Consider the following 19,753-nt stretch of genomic DNA (forward strand, 5'->3'; position numbering starts at 1 on the left):
TAATGTTATTATTTTCAATAAGATGTGTTGGGATGTAAAGAGGTGAAAAGACAGGACGTATCACTGTATCTCTCCGACCGGGTAGGCTATACGTTCACATAACCAACTATGTTTTTCTGTGTGAAACTGTTGCACCAGTGAGACAGGGTATTTAAATCAGATGTGTATGTGCCTCTGTGTTCTGTAATGTCAGGTCAAGGGACACATTTATTGAAATAATCAAAATGCTTGCTTTACGGAATATTCCAGACCAGTGCTTCCCAAATGTGGTCCAAACTCAGAATTTTAACAGGCAGTTAATTTTGCTTAATTGGGTGCTCATGTTTAGAGGGGTAATGCAAGCCACATTATGTTGTACGCATGCCATGAAGAATAAAAATATAATATACAATACAATAATTGTGCTCATTGTGCTATATTGAAAACAACTGCATAAAATAAGTAAATTGTTAAATGATCAAATTAAAGCCAGCTCAATATGCTCCTAACTGGTGAAAGTGTGGACACCTGGCTACTACAACTAACCATTAGGACAATAATGAAAGAAATTCAGACAAAGAAAATGATAAAGAGCCAAACCTGTATGGTGTTAATTATTAATCAAATAAAACAATCTAAACTGGAGAATATTGATTAACCTCAGTATTTTGTTTAATCAAAATATATAGTTATGTTTTTGTAATTATTTGCAATTTAGCACAATATGAACTTGGGAATGTTGTACTTCATGGCATGCATAGCTATATCTGACAATGTCGCTTACATTTACCTCACGAAACATGAAGCGCCTAATTAAGCAAAACTAACTGTTAAAATTCTGAGACTGCAATTATGGTTGGAACGAAAACCAGCAAACAGGGGGTCCCAGATCGGAGTTTGAGAACGACTGTTCTAGACTACGGGTGAATGTGTTCATTTTCTCGAAAGACCCTACCATCATCTCCGAACAGGGATCCACTCAGCCTCGTTGTGGATTAAATGCCTTTTCGACTAAATATTCCCTTCCGATTGGGCAGGGGAGTCTGGAGAGCGGAAGGGCGGAATGGAAGAGACCCTGGAAGCTGGCGCTCCGGCAGCTTTTGACTAAAAGAGGCCTTAGTGTGGAAGCTAGCGCTATCGTTTTTCTTTTCTGGCGTTATTACATGTTAAACCAAAAATAATAGTAATTGCAACACGGTGCTCGGCCGGAGTTACCCAGTTCATTTTTTATCGTTGCGTCTCTTCAATGGTAAGCAGGCTTTTTTGAAGAGAATAAATTGTACAATTTCTACACCGATCTCATCTGCTGTAGCCTGTAGACAAAGGGACATCTGGTTGTGATTTAAAGGGATTGATCAGCTGTTAAAGTAGAACTTAACGCGGGTGCTTCCATTTATCACAGGTTTAGCCCAAATGTTTATAACCTACGCGGAGGAAAGAGCCGCTGTATTTTATCTATTCACACTTGTTTTTGAAATGTCTCGCTACCGATTTGTCTTCAGAGAAATAGATCGGGGATATAGATTATTAATGTAGAAATTAGCCCGTGTATTTTAAAACTTCCATTCGTAAGCATACTTCCATAATAATTTATTGTAGGTTATATTTTTTTCACACAGTCTGTCGCGTAGTTACAGCTGCACAGTGATGCACTTAAACGGAAGGGCTCAGAAACGAGCAGATGTCTATCTACGACCACGACCCTTTATTTTTCAGAATACCACTGATTTACGTATAGACAATGTCCGATACGAATACTTGAAAGATCTGGAAATGATTTAAACTGCTGCTGCTGAGCTGTGGACTTTTTATCTGTTGTTAAAATGTTGTCATGGTATAACTCAACTTCATTCAATACATTTTCATGTCAAAACATGCTAAAATGTAATGGAACACTTCTCTTTTCTCAGACTGCAAGTATTGGCAGAATGGAGACACAGATGTGCATTTATTTAAACTAACTACCAGTCTGGCTCAGAATAACAGTGAAGTGGAGCTTTGTGGAAGGGGAGGTGGCTCAGCTTAAGGATGGAGCAGGTGGAGCACACAGGTGCTGGAAGCCCCACACAGTCCCCTCAGCAAAGGTCAGACGTAACAGGTTGCCAGGTCGAAGAGGAGGACATTGGGAGCACCACACGGAGGAAAAGAAGAAAGAGGGAATCACGTCCAGAGTCCATCATTGTGTACCGCTCTGAGACTGAGAGGGTGGCTGAGGAGGAACCGGGAGGAGAGGAGGCAGCAGAGAAGAGCTTGGAAGAGGGAGATAAATTCCTCTCTACCCCCACAGGGGAAGGTGAATTCTGGTGGCCTTTGCCATCTCTTAATTTGCTCTGACTCCTGGAGAACAGATGCTACTGCTTCACTCTGCATTATACAGCACAGTTCATAAGTATTTTGACAGTGGTTTGGATACGATGCATGTTAAAGTGCTCCCTTGACTGTCATTGGCACAACTGTGGTACTCATGTTGACAAACGCCAATAACGGACTCCAAAAGCAATCAAACGCCTTGAATCTAGACTAGATACGGAAAGCTTACTTATACTAAGCGACTGAATACACCTGACTAATCAGAAACAGCAGAGAAGTAAATCAACTGTCCAATTACTGTACTTTTGGTCTGCTAAAATGGGGGCTATGTGTAAAAAGGGATGTAGTTCACCCAGTAGTATGGATGTAAATACCCTCAATATAAATGTAAATACCTGATCGTCTACACTTTAACCCCATATTCATTTTTTTCATTTCAAATCTAATGTGCTGGAGTACACAGCCAAAAGAACAGAAATTGTCCAAATACTTAAACAGCACTGTTGGTGGTCTGAAATCAATTCATAGCTGTATCTCTTGGGTATATACTTTTTGTTTCTGAAGTAATTTTTTTAAATGGTTTATAGTTTTTTGTCATGCCTTGTTCCCCATTGTGCATCTCCGTCTGAGTTTTGGCCTAAAGAACGTGCACCTCGTGTATGGGAGCGTTCGTCTGACGGCGTTTCCTTCAATCGTGTCCGCAGGGGGTTGGAGCTTGCCCGCCGACAGCCGATACGTGACCCTGACCGGCACCATCACTCGGGGGAAGAAGAAGGGTCAGGTGGTGGACATTCATGTGACCCTCACGGAAAAGGAGTTGCGTGAGCTGACCAGGTCTAAGGAGCGTCTGGATGCCGAGTGCGAGCACGACGCGGACGCCAAGCGCTCCTGCGGCCTGGGCATCGGCCAGGGCCCCCACGTGGTGCTATGGAGCCTCTCCTGCGCCCCCGTGGTCTTCCTCCTGTCCTTCATCACCTCCTTCTACTACGGCACGCTCACCTGGTACAACGTCTTTCTGGTGTACAACGAGGAGCGGACGTTCTGGCACAAGATCACCATCTGCCCCTTCCTGATCATCTTCTATCCGTTGCTGATCATGGCGGTGTCGCTCTCGTTGGCGCTGTACGCCGCCGTGGTCCAGGTGTCCTGGGCCTTCAGGGAGTGGTGGCTGGCCGTCAGGGACCTGGAGAAGGGCTTCTGCGGCTGGGCCTGTGGGAAGCTCGGTCTGGAGGACTGCTCTCCCTACAGCATAGTGGAGCTGCTGGACTCCAACACCATCTCCGGGAGCCTCCAGAGCAAGGCGACCGACGAGAGCCTGCAGACCACATCCGTGTGACCAAACCAACGTGATACCGCAAATACTCCGGGGGTTGGCCACCCTCCACAGTGCAAGGTCCATGGGATGTCTCCTCCTAGCCTCTATAGTTTTAAGTTCCTCAGAAAATGTTTTTATTTTTTTTTATTTTTAAAGGTACTGGTAACATCTCTGTTAACAGAACAAGCACAATTCAGACTATTTTAAAGAATTTTCCATGTGGGTGTTCGCCATACAAGTCAGAGAGTGTGTGTGTGTGTGTGTGTGTGTGTGTGTGTCTTTGGGAAGGGAGGGCAGGGTGTGTCTATTTTACTGTGAACTTTTTTAAAGCTTGGTATTTTTTCAGAAGCTAACAAAGGCAGTGTTATTGAACGCAAGATACTTAGATTTCAGTGCTTTCCTGTCCTGTTGTGAATATGGGTTTGGATCTTTGTATTTTACCATTTGTACAATTTTCCTTTAATCATCAGATGGTATGCCTACTAACTCTCCCACAGGAGCTTAATTTGAATTACTACTATACATTCTTGCATTGCTGTTTACTCCATACACTGGACAACTATAATTTACATTATTCATTGGGTGCATGTAACATCATTATAAATATTTATTTGGGATTCACATCGACAACCATTAAGCTTCTGAAATAATATGTGCAAACATGGTCGCTGAATACATGCTACTTTTGTATGTTTTATGTATTTTAATTTTCATCCTAGCCATATCACATATAGGACCCTGAGTTTTGTTTTGTAAACATAACCTAGCAAGCATTTAACCTTATTCTTGTGGCATCATTGTGGGCACTAACTGATGGCATTTGGTTTTCAATACTAATTACACAAGAGTGAAACTGAAATATACTATAAGATGGTACAAACTGTAAGGAGCAGTCAAAATGCAGTCATAATCAATTTTACTATTTTCATTAACATGAACTGTAAGACATAGAATAACATTAAACAGTTGGAGAGTAAATGGTAAAAAACTGCAATCTGTAGAGGTTAGGCTACTATACAAAACATTTTTATTTTTTCAATCCAAAATTATAGGTTTGGAATTAAATGGGCTGATGTCCTCTTTTTCTCCAATCATTTCCTCTTTTTGGGACCAAAAATATCTGTCCAGGTAGGATTCCTAAATTGTTAAAGGTGGCTTTAACTTACTTTTTCTTTTTAAGTTATTATACAAATGATCTGTTTGCTGTTATTGAGTCTGAAAGCCAGCTGCCCCATTACAGCTTTTCAATTGAATTGAATTGAATTGAATTGAATTGTATTTGTATAGAGCTTTTAACAAAGTCACAAAGACGCATTGCAGAGTAGCAGAAGGGCAAGCACCAGGCACGAACCCCCCAAATAGCAAGCACATGACCAGGCCTTTGCATCCATGTCGACATTCCAGGTCTAAAGGGTGTTGGTCTCATTTATGCATTTGGAACTTAAGCACACCCCACATCTGCCTGCAAAGTGTTGGGAGTGTCATTTTAATAATCCAATTAATTTGAGAATGGTGCTGCAGCATAACATTTACCTTATTTTCCATTGGGCTCTATTTAAGCTATTTATTTAATTTATTTGAATTGGAAGCACACAAGTTCCTCCCAGGTAATGTTAAAAGGGACCTCCGAGTTCCTACTGTAGCTGGGCCATGGGGGGACTAAAGTAGGGCAAAACGCCATCTCTTATTTATGTGAAGGCTAGCATGCATGGATAACTCATTGCACATTCACTTTAACTGACATGATCAGGGCACTAAGGGTAGGTCTGTTCTCTTCAGGAATTAGTAAGGGACCTGGTTGGTGGAGCTCATAATTTACTTATATTTAAGAAATACATTTATTTTTTATCAGAGTTCTAAATGTAGGACTCAACATGAATGTTGGGAGCTTTCGAAAAATTCATGTTCAAATCATAGCAGGCAGTGAACTCAGATTGTGTGCACACTGCACAGTGATTTAAAGAGAATTTTAAAAAGGCCCAGGTAGATGGCCATAAACACATAGTTTATATTTGTCTCACAGACCCAGGTCACTGAGACTTACACTACTCATATAATCCTTATTTATACCCTGTTGTCTTAACCCAGAGCTATAATTCACATAGATTTGTCTGTAAAGTGTGCATATTTGTAATTAATGGGTGTTTTATTTATTTAGCTTCTTTAATATTCTGCACATGTATTATTTAATACAATAAAATAAAATAAAAAACGATCAGTTTGTGTGCATTTACCTTCTGTTCTCCCTGAGAGAGTCTAGCAGGGGATGGCAATTCTGGTCCTGGAGGGCCAGTGTATATGCAGGTTTTTGTTTCCACCCCAGGGATACATGAGCTAATTAGCTGTATAAAACAACACTGGTTCAATAGTACATTAAATCACAGTAAAACATTTCATGTAGGAAAACAGTCTTCAGCTGTCAATCATGCGCTTATCAACAATTCTAGCAAAAATGACAGATGGTGCAAATGTGATGAGATTAAGTAAATAAGGCCAGGCATGAAACCTGAAACAGATATGCTCCTCATTGCCTACCTGACCATACTGATATAGTATCTGCTCTGAGAGGTCAAGAGAGTAAAAAGGGTTCATTTTCCTCTGGAATGACTTGACTACTAAAATAGTACTATAAATAATATCTATTTATAGTACTCGGTCTAAAAACCCATTTGACTTGACTTCTCCAATGGCTACAACTCAAAATAATCTGTCTGTTAATGCTCAAAAACAATTTTGGATTGTCATTCAATGAGTGATCTCCACAGGAAATACTATAATTATAGTGTTTAACCCCACCAAACGATCTCAAAACCTCTTCCCTCTTAACAAAATATATTTTTCAACATGCCCCACAAGTGAAATTACCATAAAATGTCTGCGTATACACATGCTGAATTTAAAGTTCGTCACACGCACCAACTAAATAAAAAAATAAGTCTCTATTTCACAAGGGGTAAAATCCAAATGTGACAGGTTCACTTTAACCTAAAATTAAACCACACTGAAATAGAAGGATCTTGTTAGGGAAAAATGCCCTTTTTAACATTTCACAGGTGAGCATCGTCTGATGAAACAGATCCAGTAAAAACACAACAATAGCTATTCTTCTCTTTAACTTTTGTATTTATTTGCAAAGAAATGACAGAAAGTGAGAAAGGCTTTCTGATTTGCATCAGACACAGTAAGACTCTTATACACACTTTTCCAGAAGGGGGGGCTTTACCAAAACAAAAAGACATGAAGCTGGCCACGAACATTTATCAGTATTTTGTCTTCTGAATACCCCTTGTTGACCTTGCTGTAAGACCAGAATGTGAAAACTGAGAAGCCGAGACATTAAGGTCAAAGGCTGTCTGTCTGCCGGGAGAGAGACAGAGAAAGACTCCTAGTAAGCACTTAATTCAGAAAGTGGTCTAATAGTAATAAGGATTATCACTAAAAGGTTATTTGGAATCATGTGATTGTCTTTATGTTAACACACATTGTCAATTAAGAATCAATTTAGAAAATTACCCTTACAATCTATATCAACAAACTGATAAAAAAAACTGTGAAACTGTGAAACATTCCATCAAACATTTTTTTCTAGCACAAGAATTACAAGCTAGCTTCACTGGTAACTCACTGCTGTGTCTCAGGATGATACCTTTGCTAGTTTTGTTTGGCTAGGTAAGTGGTTTATTCATACATATGCGTGTTGCGGTATTACTACTTAAAAAAAACCCTGGTTCAAATAGGCCCTAGTCCTTATCTTTGTTGTGCAGATAGCAGCTGAAATTGTACACCCCTCTAGGGTCTTTCAGCGCACTTATCTGTGGTTATGGGTATGCACTTTGCACTTTGTTGTACGTCGCTCTGGATAAGAGCGTCTGCCAAATGCCATTAATGTAATGTAATATCCATAATGTCATTGTCCATAACATTCCTAACATTTTCTTAATTCGTTCTAAATAAGTAGCCAGGCCAAGATTCCATAAAAAAGAAAAGAAAAGAAAAGTGGTTGGCTGAATCAGCATTTAGGGATCCTAACATGACATGATTGGTGCATCCAAATAAGCTCTTTTGCAACGTTCGTTTTTAAGCAAATACAATAAAGTAAACAAAGACATTAGAAAATAGCCATAGATGTCAATAACATTTGAAGGTTTCTTACCATACCTAAGGAAACCTTACTAATTACATACAGTACAAATTCTTTTTTTGCATCTTAAATTACATCAGACGTTGCATTTAACTTGAAATTTACTTGAATGCATAGCTAATTACTCAGTGCACACTTGGTTAGGAGAATGAGGTGAGTGTTGTAGAAGGTCTGGATTCAGTTCATTTTTACCAGCCACGAGTAGGTGTCCATGTGTCCACAACCACCCCGTTTGAGTGGATGAAATAAACAGGGTGCATCGCTGCTGTGGCACATGCCTGTAAAAACACAACCACCCCGTGTGAGTGGATGAAATACACAGGGCGCATCATCACTGTGCGCACTCAGTGAGCACTTTATTAGGTATTTATTATACTTATTTTTGTATGTGAACATTAACTGAAGCTCCGGACCTATATCTACATGACTGTATGCATTGCACTGCTGCCACACAATTGGCTGATAAGATAATCGCATGAATAAGTAGGTGTAATAAAGTAAAAATGTTCCTAATAAAGTGCCCGGTGAGTGCATATTGGAATACTACACAATATACACTTACTGAGCACTTTATTAGGAACTTTATTACTGTATGTATTATTTTAAGATGTTTTGGTGCTAGATTAGCAGTAGTAAGCAGGCCTGGACATGGAGTCCTATGGATTTTAAAAAGAGAGATGCCAGATTTGAGACCAGCCAATACACCCAATCTTGAAAAAAATGTTTTAAAATAAAACTACATAAAGTATGATTAATGTACTACCGATACAGGAGGCTATTGAACTGATGTAGGCTATGAAATAAGATGACCCTATCTGGTCAAGCGAAGTCACTTGGCTGTGAACTCACATACAGTAAATTAAAGTCGTAGGCCAACTCGATCTGACTGTAACTATTTGATTAACCAATTAGCCCTCTTTTCTTAGTCTTAATCGTAGTCTCATGAATTGTAAACTCTTTGTGAGTACAGCACCATTCTGGCTGGGGGTGGGGTGGGGGGATTAGTCTAGCCTTGGTGGCCATTCCCATCACTGCATGCATAAGCTTGTTAATATTAATTTCACTGGAAGTCAGCTTTTATTATTAAATTGAGCTATATGCCTGTGTGTGACGTGTTCTGCGTGTATGAAAAGGAGCATGCATGCGCACGCTTGCAAACACAAACAGCACGTTCAGCGCCATAGTTCTTTATCATGCTCAATAGGTCTATTAAGCCTTCAAAGATAAAACACATGGTGGCCGTAAGTGAAGTAAATGAATGTGAATGATTAGCTTAGTTTAAAAAAGCCTCAAAAAAACTGCCCAAATTATGACAGGCCACCCAAAGCCATTTTCCCTGCACAATGGCCAAATACGGTGCATGCTACTAGAAAAATGGTTCACCTTTTTTTCTGGATCAGGGCAACAAACAGAAATGAAAATTGTGAATAAAGCCCTTTTCAAAAAATGTCATTTTGTGTCAGAAAACACTTTGGTATCCCCATTTACAATTACACTTTTTAAAAGGTCCCGAAATTAGTTTTCTGATTTTTGTTTCACAAAAGAAAATGTAATAAACAGAAGGTACACGGACCCACACCTGAGCTTCAGCCACCGGTTTGACAAGCCAGTCCCGCGATTGCCTTCCCGTGTTTCCATTTTTTATTCTTTACCTGTAACTTTACTGGCATGTCACCCAGCTAGCTTGTGAAATAAACAAAATTATCATCTTGTTAGCTTGTCATTAGTTCGTCTGTCGGTAATAGATTAATATCACCCTGTTAGCTTGTCATAAGTTAGCCTGTCGGTAATACATTAATATACATTAAAACCTTGTTAGCAGCACTTTCTGCACTCATCAAAACATTTTGGAGGGAAGAAACATCACAGTCAAGAATCTCTGGCTACTCACGTGGTATGGAATGAGAGAGAGGAGGGAGCCAAGTGGAAATTTCTCATAGTCTAGTTTCCCAGGAAGGATGGGTTCTATCCTTCCATGCTCTTGAGTCATAGACAGCAACCTATGGTTAAAAGACAGGTATTGCTGTGAAAGGCAGATGTGGTACTGCAACATATGATCGCATAACAAATGATAAAATAACACAGTGAATGCTTTCGTAACTCAATAACTCAAATACGATCTCGAATACTCACTTCAGATCAGGGTGACCCTCGATGATTGCATACCCGGTGGGTAGACGGCCACCACTGTCGAGACTCAGTCCAGTCCAGCCACAGTCCACCAACAGCTGGTTCCTGTGAGGGTAGTGGCCTATAACCCTGGTGATCACCCTGACAGCCACATCCTCCAGCTTACAGGAACCAATCATTGACTGCTGGACATCTGTAGTAAGACAAACATCTTTAATACATCAGCGTCTTTAACCATTTTAGCAGTTATTTTCTATCTGAAGCAGGGGCAGCATGTCACTGCCACTCCAAGCCTTCTGGAGATTCCTTTGACGTTAAGAAGGCAATTTGTTCCTTTACCTGTTCTAGCTCAGGGCGATAAAACAAAAGGAGCCTCCACATCCCCTGGTGGCTTATTACACACTAAAGTGCATAATAAACATATATTTTTTAATAGTTTACAGTTATCTTGCCTCATACAGTGCATACATACAGTCTATAAGTATTTGGACAGTGGTACAGCACATTGGACATGAAGTGAAAATGTGATTAATGTGAGGGTATTTACATCCATGTTGGAATTACATCCCTTTTTATATATTCCCCCCATTTCAGGGGACCAAATGTAATTGGACAGTTGACTTTTCAGCTGTTTCTGAGTCAGGTGTATTCAATGATTTCTTAGTAAAGCTATAAGAAAGCTTTCGATATCTTGATTCCAGGCTTTTGATTGCCTTTGGAGTCTGTTATTGGCATTTGTCAACATGAGTTGTACCAATGAAAGTCAAGAGAGCCATTACGAGGCAAACCAGTAAAAAAAGCTGGTGACATAAATCAAACAATAAGCTTACCAAAACAAACTGTTTGGGAACATCAGTGTGAAAAAAGAGAGCACTGGCGAATGTTTGAGATTGGAGGTATTTGATTGAACTTGAGGAGATGAAGGGTGTTTTGGTACTTGGACAGTTCCTTTTAGCCTCCACACTTTGCTCTTGCCATCACTCAAGTCAATCCTGCTCTCATCTATTCACAAGATCTTTTTCCGTAACTCTACAGACCCTTTTAGGTAACTGTAAGCTGGCCATCCTATTTTTGTGGTTAACTAGTGGTTTGCATCTTGCAGCATAGCCTCTGTAGATCTGTTTTTGAAGTTTTCTGTGTGTGGAGAATAGTCGCTAACACATCCACAGCTGCCTTCCTTTTCTTTTCTGTCGGACAGGTGTTTGAGGGTGAGAATTCTTCAGTCACTGTCCAGGTCTTCCTTGGCTAACCAGTCCCTTTGCCATTTTCTGAGCTCACCAGTGATGTTTTTCTTCTTTGTGATGTTCCTATTTCTCAGCCTCCTAATGGTTTCTTTGACTGTCATTGGCACAACTCTGGTCCTTATGTCTCAAAAGTGATTGTCTTTGTAGTATGTTAAAAGTGAAGAATTTCAGGATTATCAGACCCCAAAGGCAGTGTAAGAAGGTGATACAAAAGAAGTTTGGCTGCATCACATTAAAGAGACATTAAAGAGCCTCTCCAGCCAAATCATGGTTGATCAGATGTTAACTCAATTGTATTTGTTACACTGTAAACCTGGCAAAGTGTGAAATTATGTTGTCTGCATATGCAGTTTACCAGATATAGCAGACCATAACTGCACCTGCACTTAAAGTCTCCCATAACTTTTTTCCTCACCATAGAATACATAGTTCCCAGGATGCACCTCACTAAGCAATGCCATGTCAGGGATTGGGTGGCTGCAGGAAGGGGTGGATCCAATGCTGGACTTGGAACAGTGAATTCCATTTGCCTGCAGTCTTAGAGAAAGAGGTAGAGTTCATGTCTGGAACAGCTTACTTGCCTACTATTGCACAAATAAATTGAGTACACTGGATGAGTTCTGCATTCGGGAGAACATCACATAATAATATAAGTATGCAGTATGTTTAGTCAACAGTTCATATTTTGAGGACACAGTAGTTAGCAGGCTGTTTTGGACACTTCCAGGGCTTACATACAATTGCAAATTCAGGACAATGGCTACGCAATAATTTCATAATAAACACGTCAAGTAGGTCAAAACAATGAAAGCCACAATTATATTAAGATTACTTGTCAAGTTTAATAACCTCTTTACATCAACATGTATTAGATACTAAAGATTTCTTTGTGAACTAACAAACCCCACTTATTTAATCAGTGGGGTTCGTTAGTTCACTGGGCTGACTAAACACTGCTGAATTTTAAGATGTTTTTATTCCCCATGTTTTCTCCTTAATTTGGAATGTAGAAATATAACTGAGGACTGTATCCTAACTCAGTTGAACTGTACGTTCAGTTTTACTCAGCAAATCATCAACTGCAGTAAGTGCACCAGAAGACCCTTGGTGCTTGGCACAAACAGGTGGCACTGGTATGTTCAGCATTTCACCTGAACTATATGACACATCAGTACATGATACACAAGTGCCTCAACTGGACTGGACAGGCCAGTTTTGAAGCAATTTTCATTAAAATTTTAATTTGAACTTCAGTGATTACTGTACTAGGCATGGACAGGGACCTTACTTCTCCATGAATTTCAGGGTGAAAGTTGTAGTTTCCTGAGCAACAGCCTTGATTTCTTCTTCCCCACAGCAGCTGTAGGTGTTCCCACAGTGGGCATAGACCCCAGTCAGCTCCACACCTGGACTTTCAGATATAGCCTCGGCGAGCTGCAGGGCAGCTGGTTCTGAGTGGGGAACTCCAGCTGGAAAGGCATTTCAGACAACTTAACTCTCCTTAACTCTCTGAGGCATTTTACCCCATAGCATGTAAAACAAACTAATGTGTTCTATATTTAATTGGAGTCAGTCAAGTGTACGGTAGTTTGTAAAAATAAAAATGTGTACCAGACACATCCATCCATCCATCCATCATCACCCGCTTATCCAGAGTCAGGTCGCGGTGGCAGTAGGCAAAGCCGGGTATTCCAGGCGTCCCTCTCCCCAGCAACACATTCTAGCTCCTCCTGGGGGATCCCGAGGCGTTCCCTGGCCAGGAGAGATATATAATCTCTCCAGCGGGCTCTGGGTCTCCCTCGGGGTCTCCGCCCAGTTGGACGAGCCCGGAAAACCTCCAAAGGGAGGCGCCCGGGAGGCATCCTGATCAGATGCCGAACCACCTCAATTGGCTCTTTCGACGCAAAGGAGCAGCGGCTCTACTCCGAGCTCCCTCCGGATGTCTGAGCTCCTCACCCTATCTCTAAGGCTGAGCCCGGCCACCCTACGGAGGAAGCTCATTTCGGCCGCTTGTATACGCGATCTCGTTCTTTCGGTCACTACCCAAAGCTTGTGACCATAAGTGAGGGTTGGGACGTAGATCGACCAGTAAATCGAGAGCTTCGCCTTCCGGCTCAGCTCCTTCTTCACCACAACGGTCCGGTGCAACGCCCGCATTACTGCTGACGCTGCACCGATCCGCCTGTCGATCTCACGCTCCCTTCTACCCTCACTCGTGAACAAGACCCCGAGATACTTGAACTCCTTCACTTGGGGCAAAGACTCGTTCCCAACCCGGAGGGAGCAATCCACCGTTTTCCAGCAGAGAACCATGGCCTCGGACTTGGAGGTGCTGACTCTCATCCCGGCCGCTTCACACTTGGCTGCAAACCGCTCCAGTGCGTGCTGAAGGTCACGGTCCGATGAAGCCAGCAGAACCACATCATCCGCAAAAAGCAGAGATGCGATTATGAGGTCACCAAACCGGACACTCTCCTCACCTTGGCTGCGCCTTGAGATCCTGTCCATGAATACCACAAACACGACCGGTGACAAGTGGCAACCTTGGCGGAGTCCAACACCCATAGGAAACGTGCTTGACTTTGTGCCGAGAATGCAGACACAGCTCTCACTTTGGTTATACAGGGACCTGATGGCTCGTAACAACGGCCCCGGTACCCCATACTCCCGCAGTACACCCCACAGGGTTCCCCGGGGGACACGGTCGAAAGCCTTCTCCAAGTCCACAAAGCACATGTTGACTGGATGGGCAAACTCCCATGACCCCGCCAGCAACCCTGCCAAGGTAAAGAGCTGGTCCACTGTTCCACGGCCAGGACGGAAGCCACATTGCTCCTCCTGAATCCGAGGTTTGACCGTCGGTTGGAGCCTCCTTTCCAGCACCCTAGAGTAAGCTTTCCCAGGGAGGCTGAGGAGTGTGATACCCCGGTAATTGGAGCACACCCTCCGGTCCCCCTTCTTGAAAATGGGGACCACCACCCCGGTCTGCCACTCTACAGGTACTGTCCCCGAGCTCCACGCGACACTGAAGAGGCGTGTCAGCCAAGACAGCCCAACAATGTCCAGAGCCTTCAGCATCTCAGGGCGAATCTCATCTACACCCGGCGACTTGCCACTGAGGAGCTTTTTGACTACCTCAGCAACTTCCGCCAGGGATATAGGTGCAGATTCCCCCGAGTCTTCTATGAAAGTTAATGGCCATACCATTGGACTGCAGTGACCCAGAAGGCACAGCAGGAAAATCCTCCCTGACTGACACTGCATTTTCATATAGAGTGAATGTACCAGACACAACTAAGATCAATTGAAGAGATACACCTACATTTTGGGAAAACATTTTTTTTCTGTCTTACCCAGACATAGACAAGATGTTTGATTTCAATGTTTGTGCATTCACTGGCTCGGTTTCCATGTTACCATAACGTGTTAGCTTAGCATAAAGACTTAAAGCCTATAGGAGTCAGTAGCCTAAGTGAAGAAATAAACCTGACAGAAACTCTGATACTGTCTTTTCTACACAAGGTATCTGAAAATGTAATTGAAATACAAGTTCTAGATTTGTTTTTCGTAAAAACAGAGAAGTTAGAGAACTGAACACAGTGATCCGCGCACCTTCTGAAGGTAGAGCTTACAATTGTTTCCCTGAAAGTGTATTTCAAATACACATAATACCTCATGTAAATAAGACAGCTTTGGAGTTGCTGTAATGTCTAAATCTGGGCAAGTCAGAAAAATAGTGTATGTTGATGCATTCCTTTAACTTGGTACATCAATTTGAATCAACAAAGGTGCATTAAAGGTCTAGACATCCTTTCGGCATAATCTTGAATAATCAAATATGTACACCACTTTTATGTAATTATTTATTAAGTAACACTCTTCTATGAAAGTTAATGGCCATGCCATTGGACTGCAGTGACCCAGAAGGCACAGCAGGAAAAATCCTCCCTGAGTGATACAACACTGCATTTTCATATAGAGTGAATATATAACAATTTTATTAATCATGGATTTATTAATTCATAATTTATTCATCAACAGAGATACCTTTCCTGCCCTCACCTCTCCCATTTGCACAGTCCAGCTTCAGCCACAGGTGCCAGTTTTTTCCCTTCTTCAGGGGCCACTTCTTCAGCTCCTCCAGGGCAGCGCTGTTGTCCACCAGCACATGGAACAGCGTGAGGCGCTCTGAGAGGTCTGCACAGCGCGCCACTTTATCAAACGGCAGGGGGTAGGCATACAGGATGTCATCAAAGCCGTGGTCGGCGTAGAAGAACGCCTCGGCTAGAGTGGACACCACAATGCAGCGACGAGTGCCGGCGGTCATGATGTCTGCACATTCTCTAGCAACCGGTAAGAACAGGCAAAACAGGGATATAGGAAATTAGCATTTTCTCTCTCATTACTACAATTAATTAAAAAATATATAATCTGTATTTAACCAGGAGAATCAATGCGGATAGACAATACAAGGTATGATGCACATACAGAAAGACAGTTTTACGGGAATTTGGCCAGGACACCAGGGTTGAGGACCTTGGTTTAACCCCCTTAATTATCGCCTCTTTTCTGGACACAAGCTTGAAAATGACATAACCAAAATAAAATGGTTACTATTCTTGAACCCTTTTGACTACAGGCATAATCCTGGTTTGTTTTTCAGAATTACTCCACATATTATTAAAGCAAAGTTACAGAAGCTCAAACACAGTGAAAGTGGAAGTTTTTTTTTCCTCACTGAAAAGATGTTATGTTTTTGACTGGATACAGATTATTGTAGCTGTGGCTGGTGCGCTTAGAAACACAATGGAGCCAAGTCACAACACTGGACAAACTCCCATCAACAAGTCAAACACATTCCATTATTCGACATGCTATTTATTATTCAAGCAGGCTGGCTCCTTATTTATAAGCATACTGAATAATAATAAAATATTTTGAGAATGTTTTTAGATGCTCAACGGTATAAAATGGGGTCTTGTCACTGAAAATTGTGGACTCAACAGTGTTTTCATTGTCTTCCTCAGAAATATTCACTCAGACAAAAGATTTCTTGGAACTCCTCCAAAGGATGTCCTCTATTTAGATGTAGGCATTGCAACATAATTTTTTTTTGTTTTAAACCTGAACCTTTTTATGCATAAAATCTCAAGAACTGTTTTTGCTGAAGCGCAACTATCTCAGTGCACGTATTGAAAATGCTACGGTTTCATCATGCAGGCAAAAAATGCTGTGTTGTTTTATGCAAGCCTAACAAACTATACACCGTTGGAAACTTAACGCCATTAGCTAAAATTAGTTTTAGTCGTCACTTCAATATTGGTAAATATAATAAACAATGGACATTCTAACACTGTTAGCACATTTTTATAATTAGACATTATTATGCATTTCTGGACCCTTGTTGTGAAAAGGGCACTAAGATTACCTTATTTTATTTAGTATGTGGATTTCCAAAATGCAGATAAGGTGAGGTCCCCCCCCCCCCACGTTTTACCACCACCAACAAAATAAGGAACTGTTGTAAACCAATGGCAATAGGTTATATAGATAGAACTGTCAGTTTTAAAGCTTTCAAACAGTATATCCTGTGATAGTGATTGAACCCTGAAAAAAGGAAGTAATGCAAAAACACCCTCACCGGTTCAGCTCGAGCATTTTCAGTAGCGTACCATTTCAATCACAACGTAAATAGCCAAACTACTTAGACCTGAAATCATTCAAATGAGTCATGTTATTACTCTTTTGTGCTCCCAACAGTTTAAATTATATTTTGATCATGTTCCTAATCATATAGAAAGGCCTAACATCAGTCAAGAAGCAGCCACTACTTCTTCAGGGGATAGCAGTTCAAGTAGAACACCCAAACCATTCAACATCGCTATATTAAAATGACACAGGTGAGAATTGCAGAATGTCACAGGGCTGTCACCACATTTGTAACGAAAGACTTTAGTAGACTCACAAAGTTTTATGGGTTTTCATGTGAGGACGCAGCTGTACACCAAGCTCCCGGAACTGCTCCAACATCACATGGGCATTTTTCTTCACCTTTACAAGGTCAACTGTGAAGGCAGGTGTTGAAAGGTCTTGGATGGATTTACCCGCCATTGTGCAACTGCAGTGAATACAATTCAAACATCAGAACATTAAAGACTGTTAAAATCCCATGAATAAAAATATTACGTCAATCGCAAGCCAAACTGTATCACAATTGTTACATTACATTTGGCAGTCACTTGTATCCAAATTGCATATGTAAGGTCAGATAAAGTACAATTCTCAGAAAGTAGCAGTTATCCATAGCCATGAACTGCAAGTCTAGTTCACACAGTTAAGCAACAGCTGAAAATAGTATTAAGCTAGAAGAAAGGCATGATAACAAGAGATAAGAAAGAACTGCAACATCAAGATCAAAATACAGTTGGAGCGATAATTATGAGATCACTGGTGAGCTTACTAATTGAAAAGGGACTGGCAGGCCAAGGAAGACCTCCACAGTCAATGACAGAAGAATTCTCTCCATAATAAAGAAAAGTCCCAAAACACCTCTCTGACATATCAGAAACACTCTTCAGGAGTCAGGTGTAGATTTGTCAATGACCACTGTCCGCAGAAGATTTTATGAACAGAAATACAGAGGCTACACTGCAAGATGCAAACCACTGGCTAGCAGCAAAGTTAAATTTCGCCAACCACAGTCTGGACAAAGGTCTTGTGGACAGATGAGATAACGATTAACTTATATCAGAGTGGTGACAAGACCAAAGTATGGAGGAGAGAAGAAACTGGCCAAGATCCAAAGCATACCACCTCATCTGTGAAACATGGTGGAGGGGGAGTTATGGCCTGGGCTGCCAAAGATACTGGCTCACTTATCTTCATTGATGATATAACTACTGATGAATTCTGAAGTGTATAGACGAATCCCATCTGCTCTAGTTCAAGCAAATTAAAATATCGGACACATCCGGATTCTGGCATTAGAGCAAATTGTTTTCGTCATGTATTAACTGTATATGACTTTTTAAGTGCTTTTAGTTCGAAATTCCATCCTAGATCATCATGATACTTTCCGAGTGACAGTACGAGATGAACGAATCAATCAATTAAGCTTTATTTATAGAACACATTTCATCCAAATTTGCAACATATTGTGCGGAACAAAAAATTTAAATGTGAAGCACAGTCAAAAGATAAAAGAACAATAAAAAGGAACAAACTAGTGTATGATATGGTGTACTATCCATCTGAAGTGAAATTTGTCAGAGAGTTCCAATCTCAATTTGGTCATAAATTGACTGCACGTGACATCGTTCTCTGGTTCTATGACCTCATTGAGCAAACCATAAAGTTCATGTGCAGAAAGGAAACCAATATACCAATATTGTCCCTTTTTTCATAAAGTAAATCTTTTGAGTTCATATGGAAAAACTATCATTAAAATTTCATTTGAACACACACACACACTTTACAAATCAAGCAATAGGCAAAACGTGAGCGTCGGATAATAATGAGAGGAGAAGCAGGAGCACAGCAGGACTGGGGAGCAATGGAGCCGCATAGATTAAAGTATGCTACATGATCAAGAGCAGAGATGGAACCGAGATTGAGTTTTTGTTGTTTTTTTTGTTGTTTTACTTTTACAGTTTTTGTTTACACCCAGTAGTTTTTCAATGACAATGCTCTACATTAATGTAATTTGGAAAGAAAATGACAAAACCCCTCTCAATTGAGAGTACAACTGAATTAATATCGATGCCTAAATTAATTCAAAATAGTGTATTTCAATTGTCACACAAGTGTTCTATTCATGTGGTCTCTTCACAGGGTAGAGGGGAGAATTTTGTTTAAACTTTTGATCAAATAGTTTTTTGTGTTTAAACTTGTATTTTGCTATACAAGTTGGAGGTGGGGGAGGTGGGGAGGTGTCCCTAAATCACGCGACCACCGAGGTACAGCCGATTAGTGGTTGAAACAAAAAACAGCATACACAGGTACGAGTTTGGAAACCACTGGACTAGTCCAGTGCGAATTGCGTTGCCAGCATTTGGCAGGTCAGAGAAATGTTTTCAATTATCTCATAAGATCCCCCAAAATAAATATGATATCGTTTTCACATGTAAGTAACACAATTTCTTGCGTAATACACTTATCTCACTGCACCCGCGGTGCATATACAAAGTATCCAAAAATACGAGAAGACAGTGGACATTGCATGATTGTATCAGTTTTGCGCAGAAAACGCCGTTAAAATGAATTTCAGCATCCACTCTCACCTGAATTATGTCTTCGTAACAATTTCACGAAATCAGATTAATACACGTTTACGGAACATACACTCCAGACAAATTCCAATGACATTGCTGCGCGTGCGCACCAAGCGACGGCAGAAAACGTAGGAACCGTCTTTCTGTTCTCAACCCCAGCATCGGAAGCAATAGCGCCCTCTGCTGATATCTATACTTCCGCTGAAAAAAACAGCCCATTGGGCTCCGTTCATTTTTGACAGCAAAATAAAAATACTTCGACTCATATACTGATGTTAATTCTGTATATTATATTAAATAGAAAAAATCATATATTAAAAAAAATGAAATCATATGTAACATTTTGTGTTGTTTTGTTTTCCGT

General features: G+C 40.9%; 2 protein-coding genes across 4 annotated transcripts; one reads left to right on the forward strand and one right to left on the reverse strand.

The window, feature by feature from the left end:
* Positions 1 to 1,036: 1,036 nt before the first annotated feature.
* Positions 1,037 to 5,819, forward strand: LOC133124686 (transmembrane protein 169-like). The gene is made up of 3 exons (XM_061236098.1): positions 1,037 to 1,228; positions 1,890 to 2,272; positions 2,994 to 5,819. The coding sequence occupies exons 2-3, from the start codon at positions 2,008 to 2,010 to the stop codon at positions 3,623 to 3,625; spliced, it is 897 nt and encodes a 298-aa protein (XP_061092082.1). The 5' UTR covers positions 1,037 to 1,228; positions 1,890 to 2,007; the 3' UTR covers positions 3,626 to 5,819.
* A 931-nt stretch (positions 5,820 to 6,750) lies between these two features.
* On the reverse strand, positions 6,751 to 19,504 carry zgc:162816 (uncharacterized protein LOC571260 homolog). Of its 3 annotated transcripts, none has more exons than XM_061235482.1 (8): positions 19,399 to 19,504; positions 17,085 to 17,237; positions 15,182 to 15,462; positions 12,408 to 12,588; positions 11,535 to 11,656; positions 9,879 to 10,068; positions 9,637 to 9,745; positions 6,752 to 8,023 (listed from the first exon to the last, which is right to left on the reverse strand). In XM_061235482.1, exons 2-8 carry the CDS (start codon positions 17,228 to 17,230, stop codon positions 7,934 to 7,936), a joined length of 1,119 nt encoding a protein of 372 aa, XP_061091466.1. In that variant the 5' UTR covers positions 17,231 to 17,237; positions 19,399 to 19,504; the 3' UTR covers positions 6,752 to 7,933. The 3 variants fall into 3 exon arrangements, with proteins under 3 accessions (XP_061091467.1, XP_061091466.1, XP_061091464.1); XM_061235480.1 differs by lacking the exon at positions 6,752 to 8,023 and adding an exon at positions 8,030 to 9,424; XM_061235483.1 differs by lacking the exon at positions 19,399 to 19,504 and having other exon boundaries at positions 6,751 to 8,023; positions 17,085 to 17,234.
* Between the last annotated feature and the right edge of the window lie 249 nt (positions 19,505 to 19,753).

The sequence above is a fragment of the Conger conger genome, chromosome 3, assembly GCF_963514075.1.
Source record: "Conger conger chromosome 3, fConCon1.1, whole genome shotgun sequence".
NCBI lineage: Eukaryota > Metazoa > Chordata > Actinopteri > Anguilliformes > Congridae > Conger > Conger conger.

What these genes read in the sequence shown, in the direction of transcription:
- zgc:162816 (XM_061235480.1), bottom strand. Translation starts at nt 17,230, where the DNA reads ATGGCGGGTAAATCCATCCAAGACCTTTCAACACCTGCCTTCACAGTT. An exon ending in ATGAAAACCCATAAAACTTT is followed by an intron (nt 15,463 to 17,084) that starts GTGAGTCTACTA and finishes ACCGGTTGCTAG; the next exon opens with AGAATGTGCAGACATCATGA. An exon ending in ACCCTGAAATTCATGGAGAA is followed by an intron (nt 11,657 to 12,407) that starts GTAAGGTCCCTG and finishes TCTTTCTCTAAG; the next exon opens with ACTGCAGGCAAATGGAATTC.
- LOC133124686 (XM_061236098.1), top strand. Translation starts at nt 2,008, where the DNA reads ATGGAGCAGGTGGAGCACACAGGTGCTGGAAGCCCCACACAGTCCCCT. An exon ending in CTCTACCCCCACAGGGGAAG is followed by an intron (nt 2,273 to 2,993) that starts GTGAATTCTGGT and finishes TCGTGTCCGCAG; the next exon opens with GGGGTTGGAGCTTGCCCGCC.